The sequence below is a fragment of the Cenococcum geophilum genome (assembly GCF_001692895.1).
Source record: "Cenococcum geophilum 1.58 unplaced genomic scaffold K441scaffold_7, whole genome shotgun sequence".
Classification (NCBI taxonomy): Eukaryota; Fungi; Ascomycota; class Dothideomycetes; order Gloniales; family Gloniaceae; genus Cenococcum; species Cenococcum geophilum.
This window is the reverse complement of record NW_027137565.1, coordinates 3086460-3113351: the sequence shown is the minus strand read 5'-3', so window position 1 is coordinate 3113351 and position 26892 is coordinate 3086460. Positions and strand designations below refer to the sequence as shown.

Genomic DNA, 26892 nt, shown 5'->3' with positions numbered 1-26892 from the left:
CGCACAAGCTAGTATCTCTAGAAGGTGATTCTCTATAAAACCTGCATCTACAGGCGTTATTGCCCATAGTAATAGCATTTGAATTTAGCTTAGTATAATAGCGGGATTAAAAGGAATTAGCCCTGATTTTGCCCAGGCGCTTAGGACTATACTTCTTTTAAATGTGTTAAGGCGAACTTTATATAGAGCTTATAGAAATTCTATCTTATTAAAATCTATATAGCTATTTCAAAAGGCCCTAGCTACAGCTTACTCGTACTAGTGCTTATATAGCTAAAAAAAACTATAATATTAAGAGGCTAATAAATATGCGTTATATACGGAATTGTAGCAAATAAGATAATTAAATAGTCGTCGTAGAACTGTATAAATTGCCTAGTAAAATAGCTGGTGTGGCCATCTAGGATAAGGAGTCAATTTTTGCTAATTTAGCGCTTCTTAAACCACTTTTCAAAGTAAATAGCCCACTTTAATAGTAGCTGATTGTTAATATATATAGTGTTGCTTACTGCTAGCAAGTAATTGCCTGGCAGCTTATCTATATAGTTTTACCTACTAAAATAACAAGTAGAGGCCCTATAACTCCATCACTAGAAATTACCTCTGCGACCGTAGCTAATTCGCGGCTGGTATCCTTTACAGCAGTAATTTAAAAGGCCTTTAAAGTTATAATTACCTTCTCTTTCTTACCTACGCCTAGGCGTACGCCTATTTCATTATAATTATATATATCTCCCACTATAATTTTATAAAGCCCTACCACGCGATTATAGTCCTCGTACTAGCGCGATAGCGCTATTAGGTCTTCTACCGCCTACCTTTCTAGCTCCTTAGGATTCTTAGTACGTAGGCTAAATTTAGGGTAGCGCTTAAGAAATCTGTTGGTCTAATAGCCGCCACAAAGTGGTGGTTCTTCTAGGCCGGTGTAACGCGATTTAAGTATATAATTACACTCCCACTTAAGCTTCTAGACTGTCGCACGCGTTCTAAGCGCGTCATGGCGATGTAGCCATATTATAAGGCCCTTCTCCTTATGTAGAGTAAGTAGTAGATTATAAGCTAGTAGTCTAAGCTATGCAGGGAGTCCATTGACGCGATTCTTAACGCGGTCGTATTTAGCGCAGAAATGGCGCGCAGCAGCAGCAATAGAAGGAAACTTATTAGCTGTATAGGCAGCAAAGGCCTTTTAGACCTTAGCCTCATCTTTAAGAGAATTAGAAGTTATAGTTGTGGTATAATTATCACGGTTAAAGTTCAAAGTTGTTTTCTGGGTTCCTTAGTGGCCTATATACCGTACTAGCAGCCACTAAGCTAGTAAGGTAGTGTTAGTTAAAGTTTACAAAAATTAAAACGCTACGGGTAGGTAAGATCTAAGAACTATAAAAGCCCTATAAGAGTTGGTAAATAAGAAGACCTTTTTTAACTCCCTTATATACTTAATCGTCACTCGCAATCTCCCCCATATAATTATTAAGTGGCTAGAGTTTTAAGCCTTTTTATAAATCTGTAACTATACGTTAATAGAAGAGGGCAGGCCCTTATATAAATCTCGCAGGAGCGTACCTATTCTAATTAGCAAGACGTTTATAATTTTAAAGGATTATATAAAGTTAAGGCTCTAGAGAGCTAAGTTAAAGATCTACGTTACTATTAACTGTTAGACGGCTCTAAATAAGACAGCTTTCTAAGTAGTTACTACTTATTTTATAAACAAATTAAACCAGCTATTAAAAGCTATAATTGTATTAAAAGAGCATAAAAAGGTATATGGAGGTAAATAGTAGGCGGAGGTAATAATAAAGGTAATTAAGGAGTACGAGATTCCTAAGAGCTAAATTAGTTACCTTACTAGTAGGCTTTATTTCCTACCTCTGCTACTATTAAGTTCTATACTAAATATACCTAATTTAGGTAATAACTACGGTAGCAATAATAAGCTCTATTAAATTCTGTAAAAGCGCTTCCCTTTTTAAAATACTATACAGCACCGAATTCACTATATTAGCTATATTATTAACCTTATAGTATAAGCCTTCCTTTTTTATAAAGACAAAGAAGCTATTAAAGTTGTAATTTAGGCAGTAGAGGAACTCCAGCGGGAGGAGTAATACTTAAATATTTACTTTAAAGGAGAGTATAACTAAGACGAAGCTACCTAAGAGAAGTGGCGAGAGATTGGAGCCCTAGGTAAGATATATAATATCGCCGTATAGTTAAGGCGTTTAATAGAGCGATATTAAGCCTTCCTAAAGCTAGCTAAGAAGATACTAAAGCGCGATAATAATATAAGGTGGAACTTATAGCTTCTTATACTAGAGTTAGCAATAAAGCTTAAGACTATAATTTAAGCCTTTTTAGATTTATACTATAAAGAGATAAGTGCTAATGCTCTTAGTTGCGATAAATAGGACATAATCTATAAGACAATCGCGATTTTACTACCGTTTAAAGATATAATAAAGGCCTTAAAAGGCGATTTAATAACTCTAAATAAGGTTCTTTAGAGTATAGATTTCCTTATTAAATATATAAAAGAGATACAGCAGGAGCATATCTTTAACGCTTACCTCTTAGCGTCTTTTTTAACGATTTGGTTTGCTTTTAATAAGTACTATACCTTAATTAATAAAACACTAGTATATGCGGTAGCCTTACTACTTAATTTAACGCTTTAATGGGCCTATCTTAATAAAAGCTAGAAGACGATTAATAAGCGTTACCCTAGTATAATTAAGTAAGCGATTAAGGCTACGCGAAAGCTATAGTAGAAGGAATATAAGTTTAAGCTAATTAATGGTAGGTTAACTAGGCAAGTAGATCTAGATCTAATTAAGAATAAATATAAGAGGTGGTAATATATAAGGGAGCTTAAGAGCCTATCTAATGACGATAAATTTAAACGATTTATTACTGTAAGATCTGCCTTTAATATTTATAATACTACCTAACTTCTTATAGGCAAATCCTCTACAATTAATTGCCGGCTTCTCCCTTACTTAGTAGCTTAAGCCCTTTTAGTAAAAGCTCTATCTAAGGCTCTCTTAAATGGCTATTAATATCCTCTTTATACTAGCAATATCTACTAAAGTAAAACAAGTCTTTTCGGGTGTACAGCGAATGATATTATAGTTATAATATAGGCTTAGAGCCACGGTAGTTAAATAAATAAAGTGCTTAAAAAGCTAGGTACGCGAAGTCGTTAAATCTAGTAATTTTATGTCGGCAGAGGTAGTAGCTAAGGTGTTAAATATTAAGGGAGGAGTTAGTAATATGGGTAGTAATAATATAGGCAATAGCTAGGTATTAAATAAGGAAGATTGGCACAATTAAGAGCCTTCCTAAACACTAAGAGGCTATTACTAATTTTAAGTAAATGTAGGAAGATCTAGGTAAGCCCTATAGAGCTATCTACTATATTAAAAATTAGATTCTAACCCTAAATATAGGTAATTAATATAACTACGCAATTAAATCGCAATCGCCTCTCGTGATTATATAATAATCGCAATTAAACGGCTGATTATAATTATATAGTTATTGCTATGTCTGCTAACTTATAAGCTAATTAATTAGGATTTTCTATACCTAGTATAGAAAATCGCTATTAGCTCGCTTACTATCAGCGCCTTAGCAGCCCTTTTAATATTTTTAACCTACTACCTAGTAATCCTTATACTAAGAGCGGTATACTATACTAGAAGTAAGAGTTAAGGTAATAAAGGTTAGTAGTTTTAGTTTTAGTATATAGGTAAAAGGCTTTTAATAACTATTATATATAATACTACGTATGCAGCCTCTAGGCTATAGCGCTATAGTTCTATATATATAAATCCTTTTTAGGCAACTTAATATATACTAGTAGCTAAGTAAACAATCTTACCTAATTTTTACCCGAGGAGTTCTAGTTCGTACTAAGGGAATCCTAGCTCTTTTATCTATTTCTACTATATTTTACCGTTTTTAGAGCAGAAAAAGCGCTCTAAAAAATAGACTTTAAGTTTAATAAAATAGTTTTATATATAAAAATAAGAGAAACCTAATAGCTTGCTAGCTTTAAAGCGCCACCAATTACCTTTATATAACCTTTTTTAATTCTATATCCTATTTCTTCTCCTTACTTAAGAAATAGATAGGGAATTAGTAATAGTGGTAGCAGTTATTGTCTGCGTCTACGGCGCGTCTGCGGTGCGTCTACGGTACCTCTACCGTGCGCCTATAGCGTTGTAGTTGTCTATAATACGACAGCTATATACTAGTTATAGTAGAGGTCGTCTATAGCGCGATAGCTATAGACTGGTTATAGTGGAGGTTATCTATAGCGTAATAGCTATAGACTAGTTATAGTAGATATTGTAATATACTAGTATTAGACGTCTAGTAATATGTCTTTAGGGGCCATATAGCCTATAACGCTAGGGAAGCGACGGCTAAAAAAACTTATATATATTAGTCTAATTAATATAGAACTATAGAACTATATAAACAACCCTAAATTAAACTTCACCTACTATATATTAATATACCCTTTAGCTAGACCAATATAATATTACTTTTTAATATTAGAAAAGTAAAATAAGTTAATATAATATAATATAATATAATAATATATTACTTATGTTTACTAAAGTTAAAAAATATTTATATTATAATTTTTAAACCCTTTTTATAATTTATAACTACTATAGTTTTTATAATTACTATAACTTTATAACAGGCTCTTCTAAAAGGTATATATCACGGATTCCGACCGTAGCACCGCCAAGGGCTCGCCTAGCGAGCCTTGGCACCCACAGTATATAGAGCCACGGTGCCTTCGCACCTCTTTGCACCTTCGTGCAATATCCTGTCGTGTACATAGCCAATGCTACGACGTTCCCAGAGCCTCCTGACCGCGCTCCGTGACAGTATATTAGATAAAATAGTAGTTAAATAAATAAAAGTTTTACTAATGTCCTACTAATATCCTAAAGAAGATATAGTTAGGTAAATAAGGGGTAATAGGTTTTATGTAACGTGTCCCGCACTACGTCGCTATATAGCTAAAATAATAGAGACTAATCGCGAATCTATCGCGACTCTTGCGGGACCCAATATATATACTTTTATATTTTATTAGTGTTTTAAAAGGATTATAAAGGGAGCTAGTTCTCATTTAGAGAAGAATTAGCAATTAGTCTCTAAATAGAAGAGGTTAGAATGCAATTGTCCTTTAAATACGTAAAGCTTATTCTACCTTCTACTTACCTTTTACTTACCTTCGGCTTACCTATAACTCTTATTTAATACTATTAATTAGATAATTATACGTTCTAATTAAACTAACCTCTTACAACAATATAGTTAACTCTCGTTATACCAATACCCGATTTAGCAATATTCTTAATTAAATTTTACTTGTCCATTATAAATTACCCTACCTACTAATATTTAATATATTGCTGCTAAACCACCATTTTTTATTATGTTAAATTGACTAACACTGCGGTATACTCTTAAGATAGGCCGTAAGGGTATTACTAACGTTTACCGTAAAGCTCTATAAGACTAGTATAATTACTAATATCCTCGCCCGCGTTAAAAAGCGAATATTATATAGTTTAAGAAGAAGCTTTAATACTAAATAAACTAGTTAATAGTCTTAGAAAGTTATAGTAACTATTACCAATACCTTAACACAATATCCTCCTTATTAGCGACTTAGTTAATTAAGGCACGGATATATTAAGAGAGACGCGTAAGCCTGTATAATTAGATTGTCTATAAACGAGGATCTAGAGCTAGAAAAAGGAAAGAAGAAGAAGAGTGGCGCTGGTTAAAGTAGGGTTCTTTTATACAGTCTTCTAGTTACGTAACTATAGCAATTTTCTATACCAGGTATAGAAAATCCTAATTAGTTAGTAGAAGTTAGGGTCCGTAGAATATAGCAAGTAGTATACCCTAGCACTATTATAGTTAGATTCTTAATATAGGAAGCCTATAGAAATTTCTTAATCTACCTAAGGAGAATAGCATTAAATAAAGGGGGAAGATAAGCCCTAAGCAGTAATTAATTATTATACTAGTGTAGAGGTATTTAGTAACGACGATTAGGAGTATATTGTTATAGGATACCCCCATAACATCTTGTACACATCTACCTGTTTTTACCGACTTAGCAATTAGAAATTAACCGCGAAATAGTAATCTAATAGCAATCTAATAGCAATCTAACGGTAATCTACGGCATTCTGCTATATTCTGCTAAGTTCTACTAAATTCTACTAAGTTCTGCTAGGATTATAACCTAAACCCTATTCTACCCTATGTACATATTAACTAAGCAACTAAGTTAATAATATATGCCCTTTTTTCCCATTTTCCTACCTTCTCTCCTTACGCAACGTCTTAACCTCCTTATATAGTTTATATATATATAGCTTAATAATATCTACTTTGCTATATATTATCGCCGCTTATACTTACTCTGCAATACTATATTACGTTAACTTTATATACCACCACTAAAATATAAAGCAACTCTAAAACCCCTATAATAGCCGCCGGCATTATATCTATACTTTAAAAATAACTAGTAGAGATATAGAAGTCTTTTATAAACGCTCTTATATAAAACTAAGTCACTTTAAATTAATAATAAGCCGAATAAGAAGCATAATACTAGTGTAGGAGGGTACGACCTCTCTAAGATGAGAAAGTCATAGTGCTGTTAGTCAGTCAGTCAGTCGGTCAGTTAGTCGGTTAGTTGTAATTAGTTAGTAGAATAGTTAGTAAGAAAGAAAAGAGTGTATTTCTGGTAACTAGTAGAGTCGTAATATATATAATAGAGGGAAGAAGGAAGGAAGCCGAAGGCTTTATAAATATAGGAAAATGCTAAGATAGTAGGCGACGTCCAATCTACACCACCACACTAGTAACTAATTAAGGACCTCTAAGAAGAAATCCGTACGCTTAAGATATCTATATTAAGGCCTTAAGACCAAATACTATCCCTAGAGATAAATATATAGAACATAAGCCCTAAACATATAATAGCTATTTACCCTAAACCAGCTATTGCACTATAACGATCGAATAATTACCTAACCCCCTAGTATTTACTAGTAAACGGCAAGAGCTCTAATTATTAAGCTAGCTTAAGAATAAGCTAACTAGTAACGCTAACCGTTACCTAACTAAAGCTAACTAACTCTACTACACCCTAAGCTAACTAGGAGGAAAGGTAGCTAACCTTATTAAACCCCTTTAACTAAACTTAGTATAAAGCCTAGTTATACTTCTTAAAGCTATATATAGGGATTTAAACCGCTAAGCTACTACTTAGAGAAAGATAAACTATATAGCTTAAGGAATAAAGAGTTTCCCAGTATACTTCTCCGAATTTAATTATTACGTAAAGACAACTGGCTAGAACGACTCTATACTAGTTAACAGCCTTATTAAATCTTTAAGCCCTAAACTAAAAACCTCCCTAATAGGCGTAGACCTACTAGGAGCCCTTAATGCCTACGCAAACGTTATTAATAAACGGTATAATAATATACTACGCCTAACACCGAAATACGCTCCTTAATATAATATAATAGCCCCGCGAACGTCTACTAAGTTATCTTAGCTTAAGCACCCTAATGCTATAGATATTAACACTAGGACCCTAGAATACGCCCTACTAGGGTCCTTTAAATATAAAAGTAACTCCTACTTCTCTAACTACTACTCTATCCTTATACCTAAACACTATTTATAAACGGCTAATACTAGTAACCATTTACCGTATTAATCTTCCTGTTACTATCCCTAATTTTTACCTAGTTCTAGCCCCGTGTCTAGTAAGCACTACTTATAAGGATAAAGCTATAACTAATATTCTATAGAAACCCCTTCCCACTTACTACTAAAAGGTATATTTTAGAGTTAAGTTGCTTTCTAGAACGGTTCTGCCTTAGGATCTTATTAAATGCTTTAGATATTACAAACCCTAACTCTTAGAAGCGTAGCATAACTATTAACTATTATCTATAGTAGAATAATTAATAGGCTAATATTTAAGTCCTAATTAATATAGGAGCTAGTAATATAGGATTTATTAACAAGACCTTTACGTAAGATAATAGTTTTACCTTAACCCCCCTTAACCGGCATATTAACATATTTGGATTTAATGGCAAACGTATAGTTTTAAGCTAAATTACCTATATAGTATACCTAAGACTTTAATACCTAAACTATAAAGAACTAATTAAACTTTTCGTTACTACCCTAGATTACTTAGTAATCCTTAAATAACCCTAGATAAAGCTATATAAGGTAACTATTAATTAGAACAACCTTAAGCTTCTATTTACCGCCTCCCGTTATAAGTAGAAGTGCCTTATAACTTATTACTTAAACCTAAATCTAAAATCTAAAAAATCTACTAAGATCTACTAGTCTAAAATTTCTATAACTGTCTACCTTATACCTAAGGAATTTACTAAATTCCACTAACCTAGGAATTTTACTAAATTCTACTAACGTAAGATTTCCACTAATATCTACTTTATGCCTAAGGAATCCACCAGATTCCACTAGCATAAGAATTCTACTAAATTCTACTAATATGGGAATTTTACTGATACCCACTAAGGATCTAAAAACTTTACTAAATTCTATAAGTTATTACTAAGTACCGCACCGCCCTAAGCTAAGTAGAAGCTTAAGCTTAATATACAAAAATACTAAAAGGACTAGTATTCTACTATAAAAAGGATTTTTGAAGAACCCAAACCTAAATCTAATACTAACTCTATACCTAATACTAAACCTAAACTTAAATAAGAAACTATAGATAATCTAAGCAAGTTTAATACCCTAAATATCTATATAATTAGAGCTATCCTACTAGCGCAACTTACTAAGAAACCTAAATATACCATCTTCGCTGTTACTATAGCTAATATTAAGAAGGCCTTAGCACTAAAAAAGTATACTAACCCTGCTATAAAGGTACTAGTAAAGTACTATAACCGCCTAAAGGTATTCTTACGGAAGGAAGCCGATAAGCTACTAGAATACTAATTATACAACTATAAGATTGTACTTAAAGAAGGAAAGCAGCCTAGATTTAAACCCCTATATAGGATGTTCTAAAATAAACTCTAAGTGCTATAAAAGTATTTAGATAAGAACCTAAATAAAGGATTTATTAGAGCAAGCTTATCGCCTATAGCTATACTAGTAATCTTTATTAAGAAACCTAGCGGTGGTTTACGCTTCTATATAGACTACTAAGCTCTTAATACCGTTACTATTAAGAACTAATATCCAATCCTATTAATATAGGAGATACTAAACTAACTAAGTAAGGCTCGCTACTATACAAAGCTTAATATTATCTCTGCATTTAACCGCCTCCGTATAATAAAAGGAGATAAATAGATTAATACATTTCGTACTCGGTATAGATTATTTAAATACTTAGTAACGCTATTTAGCCTCACAAATACTCCAAGCTTATTTTAATATTATATAAATAATACCCTACATCCCTACCTAGATATCTTCTATACTACTTATATTAACAATATCTTAATATATAGTAATAACCTAACCAAATATTGGAAATACGTTAACTTTATTCTATAAGCCCTATATAGAACTGGTTTATAATTAGATATAGATAAATATATATTCTATAAAATAGAAGTCCTATACCTTAGACTCCTTATTTTTATAAATGGCATATAAATAGACCTTAAAAAGTTAAAGTAATTATAAACTAGTAAGAACCTAAGAACGTTAAGGATATAAGAGCCTTTATAGGATTTACTAATTTCTACTAATAGTTTATTAATAACTTCTCCGCCTTAGTTTTACTTCTTATTACTCTAACCTAAAAGGATAAAGCTTTTATCTTTAATAAGGAATATAAGAAGGCCTTTACTTATCTAAAGGTTATATTTACTACTATACCTATACTCTAATATTTTAACCTAAAATAAATAAGTATTATAAAAGCCGACTTATCTAATTACGTTACTAGAGGCATTCTGTCTTAATATAATAAAGAAGGAGTATTATACCCTATAGCATACTTCTTAAAGCAACTAAGCCCTGCTNAATATAATTATAAGATCTATAATAAAGAATTGCTAGCTATTATTAGATACTTTAAGTAATGGCAACCTAAACTAGAAGGCACTGGATTTCTAATTAAGGTCCTTGGCGACTATAAGAACCTATAGTACTTTATAACTACAAAACAGCTAAGTTATTATTAGGCCCGCTAGTTAGAATATTTATTACGCTTTAGATTCTTAATTATATACCACTTAGGCGTCTAAGGTTAGAAGCCTAATACCCTAACCTAACGCTTATAAGACGCGCCAGCATTAAAAGAAGCGCGCTTTTACCAAAATTAGACCCTACTTTGTCCTAAACTATTTAACCCTTCTACTAAAAACCTTACTGTATACATCCTTAAAAATAACTAATTAATTAATTAAATAGATTATAATTAATAAATACTTAAATAACGAGTTTATCTAAGAGATGCTTAAGCTAATATAAAATAGTATTAGACGCTTTAAAAAGATTTCTTTAAGTAAATGCAAAGCTTATAGAAACTACTTATACTACTAGAACCGCTTAGTTATACCTAACTATAATAAGCTTAAGCTTAAGCTCCTTAAACACGTATATAATCTACTAGTAGCCGGCTACCTAGGCTAAGGGAAAACCCTAAAGCTACTCTAATAAGAGTACTACTAGCCGAATATATATAATATAATATAAAGGTATATCTCTAGCTATTATATCTTTTTATTTTTATTTTTATATCCATTGTATTATACTACGTACAATACTGCGCATGCAGCCTCTAGGCTATGGCGCTATAGTCCTATATACATGAATCCCTTAGGGCAGCTTAANATNTACTAGTAACTATNTNCTAGTAGTTTATAAGCCCNNAAACTAGGGGTTTATAGTTCCTTAGTAAAATACTAAGTTACAAGCAACTACTAGGGAATGAGAAAACGGTAGAAAACTATAAGAAATAAGAAATCCTAACGCCTTTCCCTGTCCTTTTGTAATTTATTTCTGTCCTTTTGCTTACTAATATCTCTTTTCTAGGAGCCTAGTAGGAGTTACCTCCTATAGATCCTGCTGTTATTAGCCACTTTCTAGTAGCTATCCCTGTCCTACTTAGAAATAGGAAAAGCGCCTCTCTTCCTTTTTGTGTACAAAATAGCTTCTTTAGAGAGAGAGAAGAGCCTAGTTTCTTTCGCATTTCTCTTCTTTCTTCCCTATATAGGTTGCAGTCTAGTAGTAGATGTCTAGGGTTTGTAGTGCTCTACATTCCCTAAAGCATCTACCTTCTTTATCCTCTCCTATTACTTTAGTAAAGGATTTAAAATAGCCTTTTTCCTAGCTTTAGCTGGAAGAAAGCCGATTGTAGCCTTTTAGGATATTTATCCTTAGGGGCTTTAAGAGAAAAGGAATGGCTTCCTTTTACAGATCCTAGTATAGTGTTTTCCTTTATTCCTATTCTGCTGCCAGTTATTTTTCCACTGTTCTAGTATCTCTTCTCTTGGCCGCTCTCCCTATATAGGGCTAAGGAGGGGTATAAGAAGATTGTAGTTTTCTTCTAGAAAGGCCCTTTTTTGCTAGCTTATCTGCTATTTCGTTCCTATACTTCCTATAAATAGCCTAGGGAACCCAGTAGAGTTAATAGAGATCCCCTACTAGCTAAAGTAGGAACAGCTTGCGTAATTTTAAAGACTAGTTCTTGCCCCTCCCTGTAGAGAATTAAGCTGTAATCTCTTAATAGTCCGCTTGGCTATCTATAAAGATATAGACTTGTTTCTCTTCTAGTCTTTGTTGTTTTAGGTGTTCATAGGCCCTATAGACTGCATAGAGCTCTGTGCGTCTATAAATTTCTCAATATAGGGCTCTTAGATTCCAGTTCGTTGCATATTTAATCCTATTCTCTCTCCCTATTTTACCTATAGCAGCCTGCTGCATTTAATTTTTGTCATTTAGAGCCATCTGTATAGGTATATATCTACTAGGTCCCACTCTACGGGATTCTTATAAACTTTCTACTAGTCTTAGATGTTCTTATGCCGGCTTCTTCTTTACTACCCCCTTAAGATAGAAAAGAATGCAGAAGGATAGGGAGGAGACCACGGGTTTTTGCCCCATTCTAGAGAGATTCTCTCTATTTTCCAGTTTTGAATTAGCTGCTGAACTCTACGAGGCTAAAGATAGTAGCTGTATATTTTAGCTGTAAGAGGTACTTTAATAGTAGAGTTTTTAGGGCTAGAACTAGAGCTAGAATTAGCTGCTTAATTTGTCCCTATCTTTGTTGATCTTTCTATATTAGACCTTCTTAATTTACGTGGTTTTCCTTGAATTTTAGGGATTCTTAATGCGTAGTTATTGCAAAGCTTTTTAAATCTAATTCTAGGAGGAGGAATAGAGGGCTTCGGATCTCTACCAGCCTTGGCTAAGAGATCCTTTAAACGCTCCTAGAACTAGTTTTAGGCCTCGTTTTATAGAGATTGGTACCTATCTAGTAGGGTAGTCTCTAGATTTGGTTTTTCCACCAGCATTGTTACCCGTAGTCTTCTTATAGTGGTAACGCAAGCGCCTATATAGGAGCTGAATGTCGTAGGGCTTAGGGTATTGAGATAGACCTTGCTTTAGGTGTATTTACCTAGTCTTCTATATTAAATAGAAGGCTGTTTTTGCTTTAGAGATTTGTATTTCTATATGTGTTTAAAAGTAAGCTTAGAGTTTAAAAATACCCCTAACCACCTAAGCTAGGTGTTTAGGGATATTTTTATTTCTCGTTATGACGTTTAACCCTTCTTCATAGTGAGTGCGTCTTTTAACTATGGAATAGTGTTAAAGCTCTGTTTGCTAACGTCGAACTAATAGCAGCTTCCTTGATCTAGACATTAGCTCTAGCACGCTATTCTCTCTAGGTTTTTACGATTAGACTTGGCTGAATTTGAGTAACTGTATATATGCAAGAATTCGTCATATGCATAAGAGAGTGTAGGCTCCTTTCTGTTTGTATGCTGCAGATATTGCGTACTTAGGTATAGAAATAAAATAGGGGATATGAGGCGATCCCTGTGGTATCCCTGTTTCTAGTTGCTACTGTTTTCTTGATTTGCCATTAAAGGAAGAGCTGTAGCTTTCTATTTTGCTAAGGGATAGCTAGTACCCTTTTGTGAAACGCTCTATAGGTCAGTCTATTCGCTTACAGATAGATAAAAGCTGGTTTTAGAGACATGGTCAAAGCCCTCTTACGTCTAGGAATAACGTAGAGATGGCTATCCTTAATGTCTAGCTTTTTTCTACTTATTTTTAGATTGATATCTTATTGAAAGTAATAAACTGCGTCTATTGCAGACCGCTGTCTTCTTCCTCCTAGTTGAGAACTCTTGAAGTAAGCTAGTAGTACTAGCTAGATATCCTAATCTAGTAGCAAAGATCTTTTCTAAAGTACTCTTCCTAAGGCAGTTTAGTAAGGAGATAGAGTCTTATAGGACTTTTGTAAGGAATAGTCCTCCTTATTTTGCTTTAGGGAGAATAATTCCCTCGAGCTTCTCTCCAGACCTTTGGCTGATAGCCTAGGATAAAACAAAATCCTATAGATTTATACAGAAGATCTCTATAGTAGGGTAGGCCTTTTATAGAATTGCAAAAGATATCCCATCTGTCCTGGAGCCTTTTTATTAGAGCTAGAGAAAATTGCTTGTTTACTTCTATTTTCTCTAGTTCTGGCATTCCCATTTATTGTCATGTATAGTCCTTCCACTCTATAGGCTAGTAGAAGGGGGGGTTTAGGGAATCAGAGTAGTTGTAAAAGCTTTACACTGGTCCTCGAAGCTTTCTACTAGTCTAGTATTCCCGTCTTTGCTAATACTGGTAGACTAGGGATTATTCGCAATGTTCTCTCCTTTGTGTATTTTGAGGGCAGTAAAGACTTCCTTTCCTTGTGCTTTTCTAGGAAGCGATATTCCAGCAGCTAGTCTTGGCTTCTCTTATTGCGTGGAAGTATTGATTTTTGGCTTCTTTATAGGCTTCTAGTCTAGAACTTCTAGTAGGTTGTTCTCTTGAAGTCTTCCTAGTTTTTGCCATTTTTTGTCTTTTCTTTAGAAGCTCTTTATTCCACCATGGTTTAGAGAATTAGCAGGTTCTAGATCTAGGGATAGCTTTCTCTGCTACTAGCTTTATACCTCTAGTAAGATCTATTACTAGATTATCTACTAGTGTACTTAAGCTTCTATCCCTAGGTCTATAGGAATCTTCTAGAGAGGCTAGGGGACCTTTTTCTCCTATCTCTATATAGGGGTTTTCTCCTACTAGTTCTTCTAGTACTAAAAGTTTCGCTTCTAGTTCTAGCTCTAGAACTTGCTCTTTTAAAGAGGTAGAGAAAAGCTCCCAGTTTGCCTTTTTTATAGAGAAAGGAGTTTCTTGAAGAGGGTTTAGGTATCTTTGCGTCTCTCTAGTAAATAAAGAGAATGCTATAGTCTTGTGATCAGATCCTGTTTCTTCTATTATAGTCCAATTATCCCAAGTATTTTCTTGGAAGTTTCCTGAGTAGAAGGCTAGGTCTATAATAGACTTTTCCCTTATATTAGATCTATAGAAGGTCCCTTCCTGTTCGTCTGAATTTAGTAGTTGGCAGTTATATTTGTCTAGCCAGTCTACTAGTTCCTTAGCCTCCCTAGTTGGGTTCCTAGCTAGCGCGTTCCACCGTTTATGGTGTAGGTTATAGTCTCCTATTAGTACAAAAGGGAGATCTATTTCCAGTTCTAGAATGGCCCTAGAGATAGTAGTTATACTACTTCTTTGGGTTCTAGAGTTTTCGTCTAGTTGTCTCTCATTATAGATGTTAAAAAGTAGAAATCTTTCAAGTTGGCCATAGATTTCTAATACTATAATATCTTGCTGTTATATCTACTAATAAGCTAAAGCTTTATATAAAACGTATAACGGCTTTTTAAAGCTACTACCTATTCCAGACCGAAGATAGAAGGATATCTTAATTAACTTTATTATTAATCTCCCCGTAAGTAAAGGCTGTATAAATATTATAGTAGTTATAGACTAATTATCTAAGATAAGATACTTAATGGCCTACCCTAATATATTAACACCTATTATCGCCTAACTGTTCCTAGATTATATATAGAAACTTTACAGACTTTCCGAAATAATTACCTCTAATAAAGGTAGCTAATTTATTTCTATATTTTAGAAAGAACTAACTACCCAACTCTATATTAAAGTACTACTATCTACTATATATTACCCGGAAATAGACGGTTAAACGGAACGTATAAACGCTATAATAGAATAGTATATCTGGATATATATGTCATATTTTATAAAATAACTAAAATAACTAGCTTATATTCGCCGAGTTTACTACAAATAATTCCGTCTTAGAAACTATAAAGGTCTCCCCATTTCTAGCTAATTACGGCTAATATCTATAAATAGGTTTTAAACCTTTTAGTAATATTCCTCGCCCCGCTTATTACGCCTTATAAGTTATAAAAGTAAATAAATTTATAAAGAAGATAGAGGAACTATAATAGTTCTTTACTAATAAAATAATATAGGCCTAATCTATCTATAAAGCCGCAGTAAATAAGAAATAAACCCTAGTACTAGCCTACTAAATTAATAACTTTGTTTAGCTAGATATAAGAAATCTAAATATAAAACAACCTATTAAAAAACTTAATTAGAAGAACGCTGGCCCTTAGAAGGTTAAGAAGGTTATTTCCTCTTACGCCTATTAACTAAAGCTCCCTAATACGGTTAAAATCCACCCTATATTCCATACGTTAGTCCTCTACCCTACTATCTCCGTATTAGATGCCCTGCCTAAATAAATATAGGACTCTCCCCTACTAGTTAAAGTAGATAGTAAGAATAAGTACTTTATTAAAAGAATTAATAATATTAAGTATAATAAACGGAAACGCTAATATATATATCTTACGAAATAGAGAGGCTTTACTAAGTCCTTATAGAAATCCGTTAACTCTATAATGTTACGGACGCTTTAAGTACAATGTTATAACTACTTGGAGAAGAGTCGGAAGAAGCTAGTTGGTTAATACAAGCACGGTCTAGAATGGGACCCGTGGAACTATGTAATGAAGAGTGGTAAGTAAGTTATATAATGTGCTACGTATTAAACAAGAGGAACGAGAGGAACTTACGTACCTTATATATAACACGTACATTACGTATAAGAAGGATTTTATAGGAGTACGATTGTGTATTTAAGGACCCTTGGTCCCTACCTAGATAGTTCCTTCCTTGTAGTGATTCTTAGAATACAATTAGAGTTAATCTATTAGGCAACCACTCCACTAGTTGTTATTACGTTGTTGACTTTCTTGCAATACCTATATACCTAGCCCATTAATAGGACCTACCGTAGTACTTGCTATAAGGTTCCGTTACATATAAGACTTATATAAGCTATAGAAGACTTTTATAAACTCTACTTAGAACTACTATAGCCCTATCTCGCAGAAGCTTAAGTTTAAAGGGGGGTACTATTACGGGATACCCTTATAACACCTTACACACATTTACCTATTTCTACTAACTTAGCAATTAGAGACTAACCGTAAAATGGCAATTTAATAGCAATCTAATAGTAATCTAACGGCAATCTACGGCATTCTACTATATTCTGCTAAGTTCTACTAAATTCTGCTAAGTTCTTTTAGGACTATAACCTAAACCCTATTCTGCCCTATATACGTATTAACTAAGCAACTAAGTTAACGATATATGCCCTTTCTTCCCGTTTTCCTACCTTCTCTCCTTACGTAACGTCTTGACCTCCTTATAAAGTTTATATATATAGCTTAATAATATCTACCTTGCTATATATTATCGCCGCTTATACTTACTTCGTAACATATATAGAAGATATAAAGGCTCTATAAGTACTGCTCTAATATTAAGAACACTAAGGCGATATTATTATATCTAATATACAGCAACTAGAATAGCTTAAAAAGCTTAATCTATAAAAGTTAACTACTAGCCACTATTAGGGGACCCTAGATAGATGGCTTATATAATATCCATATAATAAATCAGTATATTAATAACCTTATTATAGCGATTAAAAAAAGTTATACGGAACGTCTTGTTTTAACAAGAGTTAACTATAAGGGAGGTAATAGTTGGGTCCCTAACGTATAGGCCTATTACCTAATAGTAACTACTTTATTTAATAGATCTTATTAAAGTCCCTTAGATTATAAAATTAACTTTTCAACTAAAAGGTTAGTAATATCTACTTACGGATATACCTATATCCGCTAATTTAACTCTCCAGTTAAAGCTTGCTAAGGTAATTAGTATTTTTTTATTTTAATTTTACCCCTATATCCGTTATATTATACTACGTATAATACTATATATATAACCTCTAGGCTATAGCGCTATAGTTTTATATATATAAATCCTTCCTAAGCAGCTTAATATATACTAGTAGCTATATTTTAATAGTTTATAAATATCTAAACTAGGGGTTTATAGCTCCCTAATAAAATACTAGATTACTATAACTATTAGGTAGTAGTAGGAAAGCGAGATTTTAACGCCTATTCCTATCCTTTTATTTATTAATATATATCTTTTACTATTAGCTACCCTTTAATAGCTACTCCTATCCTATTTATAAACGCTAGTAGAATATATAATAGGAATTATACAACTAACTGGGCTGCTAGTAGTAGTAGTAGTAGTAGTTATAGTTATAGTTATAGTTATTAGAATAGAGACGGTTTACTATAAAATCGTGCTATAAGGTTTTAAACTATAAGTACTAGACCTAGTGACTTCCGGCAAGGTCGAGGTCGAGGTTAAACCGGTTATAGGGGCGACAACGCTAGTACTAAGGTGTATATATGTGGTTATAGAGGGGATAGCGGGGGAGAGGAGGTAGGTAGTCGGTAAGGTGATTAAGGCGATTAAGGTGGTGGTTTACGTTTCAGTAATGGCCGAGGTATATGGCTTGGAAGCGGCTTCTAAGGTATTTAAGGTATAGTAGGCGTAGGCATAGGCGTAGGTAGTACGCGAAGTGTTGAAGTACTTTAGGGCACGGGCAGGAGATAGTTATAGAAGTCGGCTTTAAGTTTTGGCCACGAGCAATTGTCTTTATACTCCTTCATTAACTCCTTAATAGAGTATTCTTTATCATTCTAGCTGTATACCCGCCTATTGTAAAAAGCGCACTTTATAAGGTCTTCGTAGTCCCTATAGACTTAATAGTAGAAGGCGGCGGCGAGTTTTATTGAAGAGAGGTATTAGTAGGGCTAGTCGGTATACGGGCTTATACGGAGGATATCGTTATAAAGCTAGTGTTGATGGCGGAGGCGAGGGCGAAGGCGAAGGCGAAGGTATTAGTGGAGGAGATATAGCTGGGTATGGCGGGAGCGGTGATATAGGGGGGCGAGAGTATAAAGAAGAAGGCTATAATAGCGGAGAGAGTGGATTGGGGTTATTCGTAAAAGAGAAAGAAGGCTGTAAAGGAGGCTGTAATAGTGGAGAGAAAGGATTCGGGTCGTCCGTAAAAGAGGTCCGTTCCTTTTTCTTTCTTTTCCCTTCCTTCCTCTCTGCAGTCATCGCCTGCGTCTTTGGAGCCATCGCGAGTTATATTGTGGTTTGTAACTAGTATTCTAAGGTAAAGACAAATTAATCCTTTTTTTTAAAATTTTTTTTTTTCACTTCCTCATTTATCCAATTCAACTTGCAAAAATTCCTGCCTACCGATTCGCAAAATCTCCGCCGAAAGAGCGCGGTATTTTTGCTGCCCCGTCGTGGCATTCAGGTTCTCGTCTAAACACCACGACAAACAGGTTGACACCATCCGCGGCATTAGATTGGGAGCTTGCTTAAATGGTTTAAGGGTAAGGCTGGACCTCGTCATTCTTCGGAGAGATGTCTAAAAGCATGGCAGTGCTCTGATCAGATCACATGGAGTCCCCGCAATCAATCTCCCTCGCCCTGTCAGTTATTGTAACCGACTACCAGTACTACGTCAAAGACACTGCTGTATTACCTACTGTGGAACGTAAAGGTTACAGCCGGCCTTAATTAGCCTAAAATGTCAATTACGGCTATATTGAGGATAAGATTAAGGGGTACTAGTGACCCACATTTGTTCGTGTATATATAGATACTCTAGATCTACATTTACAATCAAGTCGTTCATTTAATTCTTCGCACTGCAAAGCTTACAGTTATCCTTTAAGAAGTCTTCTAGAAGCGGGTGAGGGTGAATACTACTAATAAAAGACGAGAGAAAGCTTCTAGAGATGGAAGAAAAAGATTAAGTTAGATATGGTAATAACTATATAATTATAATCAGCCGTTGGATTGCGATTACTATATAATTATAAGAGGCGATTGCGATTTAATTGCGTAGTTATATTAATTACCTATATTTGGGGTTAAGATCCGATTTTTAGTATAGTAGATAGCCTATAGGACTTACCTAGATCTTCCTATATTTACCCCAAATTGGTAATAGCCTCTTAGTGTTTAGGAAGGCTCTTAATTGTACTAATTATCCTTATCTAACACCCGGCTATTGCCTATATTATTGCTGCCCGTATTACTAACTCCTCCCTTAATATTTAACACCTTAGCTGCTACCTCTGCTGACACAAAGCTGCTAGATTTGGCGACTTTGCGTATTTAGCTTTTTAAGCACTCTATTTATTTAACTACCATAACTCTAAGCCTATATTGCGACTATAAGATCGCTTGCCATATACCTAAAAAGACTTATTTTGCTTTAGCTAACATTACTAGTATAGAGAGGATATTAATAGCTATTTAAGAGAGCCTTAGGTAGAGCTTTTACTAAAAGGGCTTAAGCCACTAAGTAAGGGAAAAGCCGGCAATTAATTGTAGAGGATTTGCCTATAAAAAGATAAGTTAGGTGGTGTTATAAATATTAGAGGTAGATTATATAGTAATAAATTATTTAAATTTATTGTTATTAGATAGGCTTTTAAGCTCCCTTATATATTACTACCTCTTATATATATTTTTAATTAGATCTAGATCTACTTACCTAATTAGCTTACTATTAATTAGCTTAAACTTATATTCTTTCTACTATAGCTTTTACGCAACCTTAATTGCTTACTTAATTATACTAGGGTAACACTTATTAATTGTCTTCTAGCTCTTATTAAAATAGGCTTATTAAAGTATTTAATTAAGTAATAAGGCTGCCGCGTATATTAGTGTTTTATTAATTAAGGTATAGTATTTATTAAAAGCAAACTATATCGTTAAAAGAGACGTTAAGAGGTAAGTATTAGAAGCGTACTCCTATTATATCTCTTTTATATATTTAATAAGGAAATCTATACTCTAAAGAACCTTATTTAAAGTTATTAAATTGCCTTTTAAGGCCTTTATTACATCTTTAAATAGTAATAGGATTGCAATTATTTTATAAATTATATTCTATTTATTGTAACTAAGAGCATTAGTGCTTATCTCTTTATAGTATAAATTTATAAAGACTTAAATTATAGTTTTAAGCTTTATTGCTAGCTTTAGTATAAGAGGCTATAAGTTCTACCTTATATTATTATTACGTTTTAGTATCTTTTTAGCTAGCTTTAGAAAGGCTTAATATTGCTTTATTAAACGCTTTAACTATATAGCGATATTATATATCCTACCTAGGGCTTTAATCTCTTCCCACTTTTTTTAAAAAGTAGCTTTGTCTTAGTTATACTCTCCTTTAAAATAAATATTTAAGTATTACTCCTCCTACTAGAGTTCCTTTATTACGTAAATCGCGACTTTAATAACTTCTTTATCTTTATAAAAAAGGAAGGCTTATACTATAAGGTTAATAATATAGCTAATATAGCGAATTTGGTGCTATATAGTATTCTAAAATGGGAAGCGCTTTTATAGAATTTAATAGAGCTTATTATTACTACCGTAGTTATTACCTAAATTAGGTATATTTAGTATAAAACTTAATAGTAGCAAAGGCAGAAAATAAAGCCTATTAGTAAGGTAACTAATCTAGCTTTTAGGAATCTTATATTCCTTAATTACCTTTATATACCTCTTTATGCTCTCTTAATACGATTATAGCTTTTAATAGCTAGCTTAATTTGTTTATAAAATAGGTAGTAACTACTTAATAAGCTATTTTATTTAAAGCCGTCTAATAATTAGTAATAAAATAGATCTTTAGCTTAGCTTTCTAGAGCCTTAACTTTATATAATCCTTTTAGATTATAAATATCTTACTAATTAAAATAGGCACGTTTCTGTAAGATTTATATAAGGGCCTACCCTCTTTTATTAATATATAGTTATAGATTTATAAAAAGGCTTAAAACTCTAGCTACTTAATAATTATATAAGGAAGATTGCGAGTGACGATTAAGTATATAAGGGAATTAAGAAAGGTCTTCTCGTTTACTAACTCTTATAGGACTTTTATAGTTCTTAGATCTTGCCTAGTTACTTATTTCTTAGCTTATTAATTAAACAATATAGTATAGCTTTAGTATTTATATTAACTTTAGATTGCTTTAGTATAGTAAGAATTTTATACGTGTTTTTAAAGTGTTAATAAAAAGTAGTTATACTTAAGCAGACTTGCTAATAAATAAATAATTTAAACCATAGATCTTTGGATTAGTTAATTGGATATTTTAAAGCTTTAAGCTTATTTATTTCGTTTGGTTAATTAAACTAGCAAACGGTTTAGATAGATTTAACTATTTGGATAGATTATTATACATTTTTACGCGATAGGAGGAGAAGCTCTATACTACAATTTAGTAATAGGCGTTTGGTGTTATACTAGGCTTAAGGGTTAAATAAGGTTACATAACTCCAACTTTAATGCAGAGTTTTCCTATATAAAAGATTGCTTAAAAAATCGATCGCCTCTATAACGGCAGCAATATTAATCCGGCTATATAGCCAATCCTCCCTATATATCATTATATATATACAAAACAGCTCCTAAAGTAAGAGATACGCCTCTTAATAGCACCACAGTTAGAGGCTAGGGTTAAAAATTTAGGTAGAACTTATTGCTTTATTTAAAAGCTAGCAAACTAAATTAAATAGCGCAATCTCCGGTTAAGTCCGAACTAGTATACAATTTCCTTATTAGGAAAGGTTATTTTCTATATTTAATAAAGCTGTCGGGAATGAGGCAAGCGGTCGTCACGTGTCGTCACGTGTCGCCGCGGCACTAGCGTGGTGAGGAACCTTAGGTTCCTCACCCACCCCCTAATTCTAAACAATAAGCTTTGCAACCAACATTCACTGTGTCTACTCGAGTAGCATTGGTGAGTTACCCTATGACACCAACAAAAGCCGTTACGGTTCTAGCTTCGCGTACACTATAAGGCTACGATAATATTAGGCCGTATTTATAAGCGATAAGGCTTAAGTATATTACCGAGCTTACTAAACAATTGTTTGCAGTCGCAGCTTAACGGTAGTATACTTAGTATATTAAGCGCCATTTAGCTAAGGTTAGGAAACTTTATTACTATTATCCTCTAATATAAGAACGGATTGTAAGCTAGTAGGTAATCTTCTATTAGTGGATTAAGTTTCTTCTACTACTTATACTTATCTTCTTAATTATTAAATAAGGAAGGTGCTATAGTAAAGGCAGTACCTCTAAAGCTTTTAATAAAGTTATTAATATTAGGTTATAAAGGCTAATTTTTTTTAGAGGCTTACCCTACCAACTATAGCTTTTTTCCTTTATACTTAAGCTAGAGCTTTTAGAAGGAAGCGTCACAGCTAGTTATCCAATTAGGCCTCTCTTTCTAGTTATTTTAGCAGAATCGCTTAAGGTTAGAGTATAGTAGGTAAGCTGCGTAGTAGATAGGCGTCTAATTAAGCGCTATATAGTATTTTTAAAGCTTCGCCCACCTGCGATTAATATTAATTTCGTAGTAATCCTTAATTGCCTCTTAATTAGGATAATCCTCTGTCATTACCTTAGTTAATTAAGCCTTAGCTTCTTCGTAGTGCCTTATTAAAAACGCTATATAAGGGATAACTTCCTATATTACGCCATTGCGCCCAGCCTTACCTCTTTCTTTAAGCTTAAGTGTAGCTTACTAAAGCGGCTTAAGAAGCTAAATATATTGTTTAATAACGTCCTAATTATAGGAAGGCCACTAACTCGTATATAGAGAGGTTAATTAAGAGGCTTCTAATACGGATTCGGATTCTTTCTACGTTATTAACTAGACTTGATTATTATAAGCTTTCTATTCCATTTATTAATATCGTACTATATTATTAAGGAAATAGGGCCTTAAAGCTTAACAGCCCGTTTAAATATTATTAAATAACTATTCCACTTAGTCTTAATAGGCTTAACAAGCTTAAGGACTTTAAAATTAGTACGCAGTAGCATAGCGTTTTCCTCTCGCTAGAAGGTATAGAACTATTTATACTTTTATAGCGAACAGATTAAATAAATAAAATTAATAAGAGTTTTAAGCGGGCCTTCCTTTCGCCATTCCTTTAGGAACTGCTGCTCTTTCTATAAAAGTCTTAGTTTTAATTATATTTGTCTGAATAAGGTTCTATAATATAGTAGACACAGTTGCTTATAACCAATTGGGTTAACCACGTGAGCTAAGCGAGCTTAGGAGATCCATTAAATTCCACCTGTAGAAGTAGAAAGGAAAAAGAGAAGAAATCGATTAAAACTAAAACCCCCCCCCGTGATCTAAACACTGATCAGTGCCGCGCAGATCAGCAAAGGAATAACGAAGAGAGGCACTGTCTGGTTCTCTAGACCTCTTATTAAAGGCTAAGAATTAAGGTATTGCTTACTAAGCCTAAAGGCCAGTTTATAAGGTTACTCGCGCTTCTAACCTGCGTCTATTACGCCTTTAGAACGATTAGTTTGTAGGTGTTTCCACGCTTCTAGTCCAACTGTTAAATCGAATCAACTGCGGAACTAAAAGATGGCTACCTCCGCGATAAATACTGAAAAATCTACCTCCGCAATAGATACTAAAAAATAGAAGACCAGAATTAATGTGACCGCAACCGATATCAAGGAAGTCGAAGCATTCGTTAATTGGCGATTATTAATATACAAGGAGAATGGATAGAAGGGATTCGACCTATAGGAGAGCTTTATTGACGATTTTGAGTTGTTTACAAAGGACATACTTAATAACCTCGGCAAGGATCGATTAAAGAAGATCAGGGATTACCTCTATAAGAATAGAGTATACGTACGGAAGGAGGCAAGGAAGTTAATTGTAGACGGCCTCTTAGTAGCTATTCACGAACTAACTCCCTTAAAATGGCCTACCGACGACCCTGCTAACGGCCCTACCGACAACCCTACCGACAACCCTACTGACGACCCTACTGACGACCCTACCGACGACCCTACCCCACCCCTACCATTACTATTAACTACTCCCGTTTAAGTAACTCCAACCCTAACTACAACCCAAGCTATAAACCAGCTCGCCCTATAAGGAAGCTTCGGAAGAGAGATTACTAACTTAGCTAAGCTCTATATGGACAAAGTTAAATACTCTAGCAAACAAGACAACTTTAATTTTAAGTTTAAGATCTTCTAAAACTACTGCCTCCGAGCCGGCGTCCCTAAGCAAGCGTATATTATTGCTATTCCTACTATACTCCGCGGCCTTGCCCTTAAATACTACTTTACCTACCTTAAAGATCTTAACCTTAAGAACGTATGCATAGGCCTAAAATTATACTTTAAAGGCAACGAATATAAACGCGACATCCTATTAAAGTGGAATGCGATTATACTTAAATAAGTTACTGCTTAAAAAGGACTTAATATAGGCTAAGCATTTCAGGTATTAATTAACGAGATGTGGTAGCTACAACGCGGGTTAGCAAAGGACCTTTAGAATAACACGACATTCTATAATAAGCTTCTTACTACGTGCTAAGATGTATTAGCTTGCAAACCAGCCTATTTCCGACCCGCTACTACCCTTGCTGGCCTTATTAGCGATATTAAATCCTTAATCGCGACGTACGGTAAACAAGAACCAGAGATTGAATTATTCTATACTAACCGACGATATTACCCCCCTAACCGTTAATATCGCAATAAGGGCAAAAAGTGCTTTGTATGCAGTAAATCTAGATATTAGTCTACGAACCATATAAAGGACAAAAGGGACCGAAAAATACGTCAATATATCTCCGATTTTGAGGGCAGTAACGGCGATACCGACGACGACGACGATAACTAAGGGGATACCTTTACAGCAAGGTTTAGAGCTTCTAACTTCTACCTTAATATAGAACCCTATCCTAGTTATTACGGCAACCCTAAGGCGGAGGTGTTTTGGACCGAATTTAAAAAGGGAGAGGGATAGAGACTACGGACTTATTTACTAGTACCCCTTTCTCTTATTTCCTAGTTGTTGCTAGTATTTGAATAAGGTTCTGTAATATAGTAGACACAGTTGCTTATAACCAATTGGGTTAACCACGTGAGCTAAGCGAGCTCAGGAGATCCATCAAATTCCACCTGTAGAAGTAGAAAGGAAAAAGAGAAGAAATCGATTGAAACCAAAACCCCCCCCATGATCCGAACAATATTAATAGTAGGGGAACGCCTACCTACCGTTAAGTTCTTATTACTGTTCTTAAACGCATCTTTATTAGTTTTAAATAGACTTAATTAAGCCACTAGATTAAATATATAAGTAGCGCACCGTACTTAATGTTACTCTTTATTAAATTTAAGCTCTACCGCGAGGAAGTTAATATAGGTATCGTTATTATAGGCATTATCTATAATAAACTAGCTAATTTAACTACTAAGATTATACTTAGTAATGGTATTGCTAATAACATTATGGTAGTTATAGCCGCTATATAGGCTAAGCTACTCTAGTAGAGTAAGTATAAAGTCTTAAATCTGGCCTTAATGGTCTAAATAGTAAATATAGATACTAGTAAGAGCCTTCTTCTTATCGCGCGTTATCTAGCTATTAAATAATATATAAAATCTTGTTATTAATTAGGCCAGTTCTTCTATTACCACACTTTTATTACTGTTATATTTAGCGAGAACTTAACTATAAATTAACTTGTGGTTTTGGTATAGATTAAGCTCAGCGTCTTTATTTGCGGCCGTAATTAGGGCTTAAAATTTAGGTCGCTCGACTTCTTATAGAGGGTAGTTTCCGGTAGCGATCTATAGTATAATTGCTTATTTAAAGATATTGGAGTTATAGGACTTAATAAGCTTATTAGTAACTGCTTATAATATATAGTGAGTTTCTTAAATCTACTCTAAAATAGTTAAAGCCTTCCGCTTTTAAAATATTATATAATTAATAGGACCACAAGAATTAACCTAATAGCTATCTATATCCTTAGCAAGGTATCCTACCGCAGAAGTAGTAGCTCTACTAGTTTTATATAGGGTCACCTTAATTTTATATATATAGCAATATTTATATAAGAAAACGGTTATTTTCTCACTAAATCTTTACTAGAGCCGCCAGCTATAGTCCTATATAAAGCTTGGAGTTCTAAGAAGGTCTTAATAAGGCCGTTAATATCTCTCTACACAGTCCCAATTAAGGCCTTCGTATTCGTCCTTAAGGGGGGTTAATTCTAATGAGGTATCGAAACCTTTATAGGCTTTGCTAGGCACAATTACAGGCGTATTCTCTACTAAATCAACAGGGCCAGCTTTAGTAAGGTGGGAAGACATAATATAGGCAGTATAGCAACAGGAATTGGTGGGTAAAAGAGGAGACTTTAGAGGGTTAAGTCAGAAAGACGCGTTTAGGTGTTTATTTTCGGCGC

At 33.8% G+C, this 26892-nt stretch overlaps 1 protein-coding gene across 1 annotated transcript; it reads left to right on the top strand.

Annotated features, from left to right (window-relative positions):
- Window positions 1-24227: 24227 nt before the first annotated feature.
- Window positions 24228-25653, top strand: K441DRAFT_654541 (uncharacterized protein; the record flags this gene model as incomplete). Its single annotated transcript, XM_067647697.1, has 3 exons — window positions 24228-24473; window positions 24684-24847; window positions 25073-25653. Coding segments are annotated over 2 exons (258 nt in total), but the record flags the coding sequence as incomplete, so codon positions are not given.
- Window positions 25654-26892: the final 1239 nt, after the last annotated feature.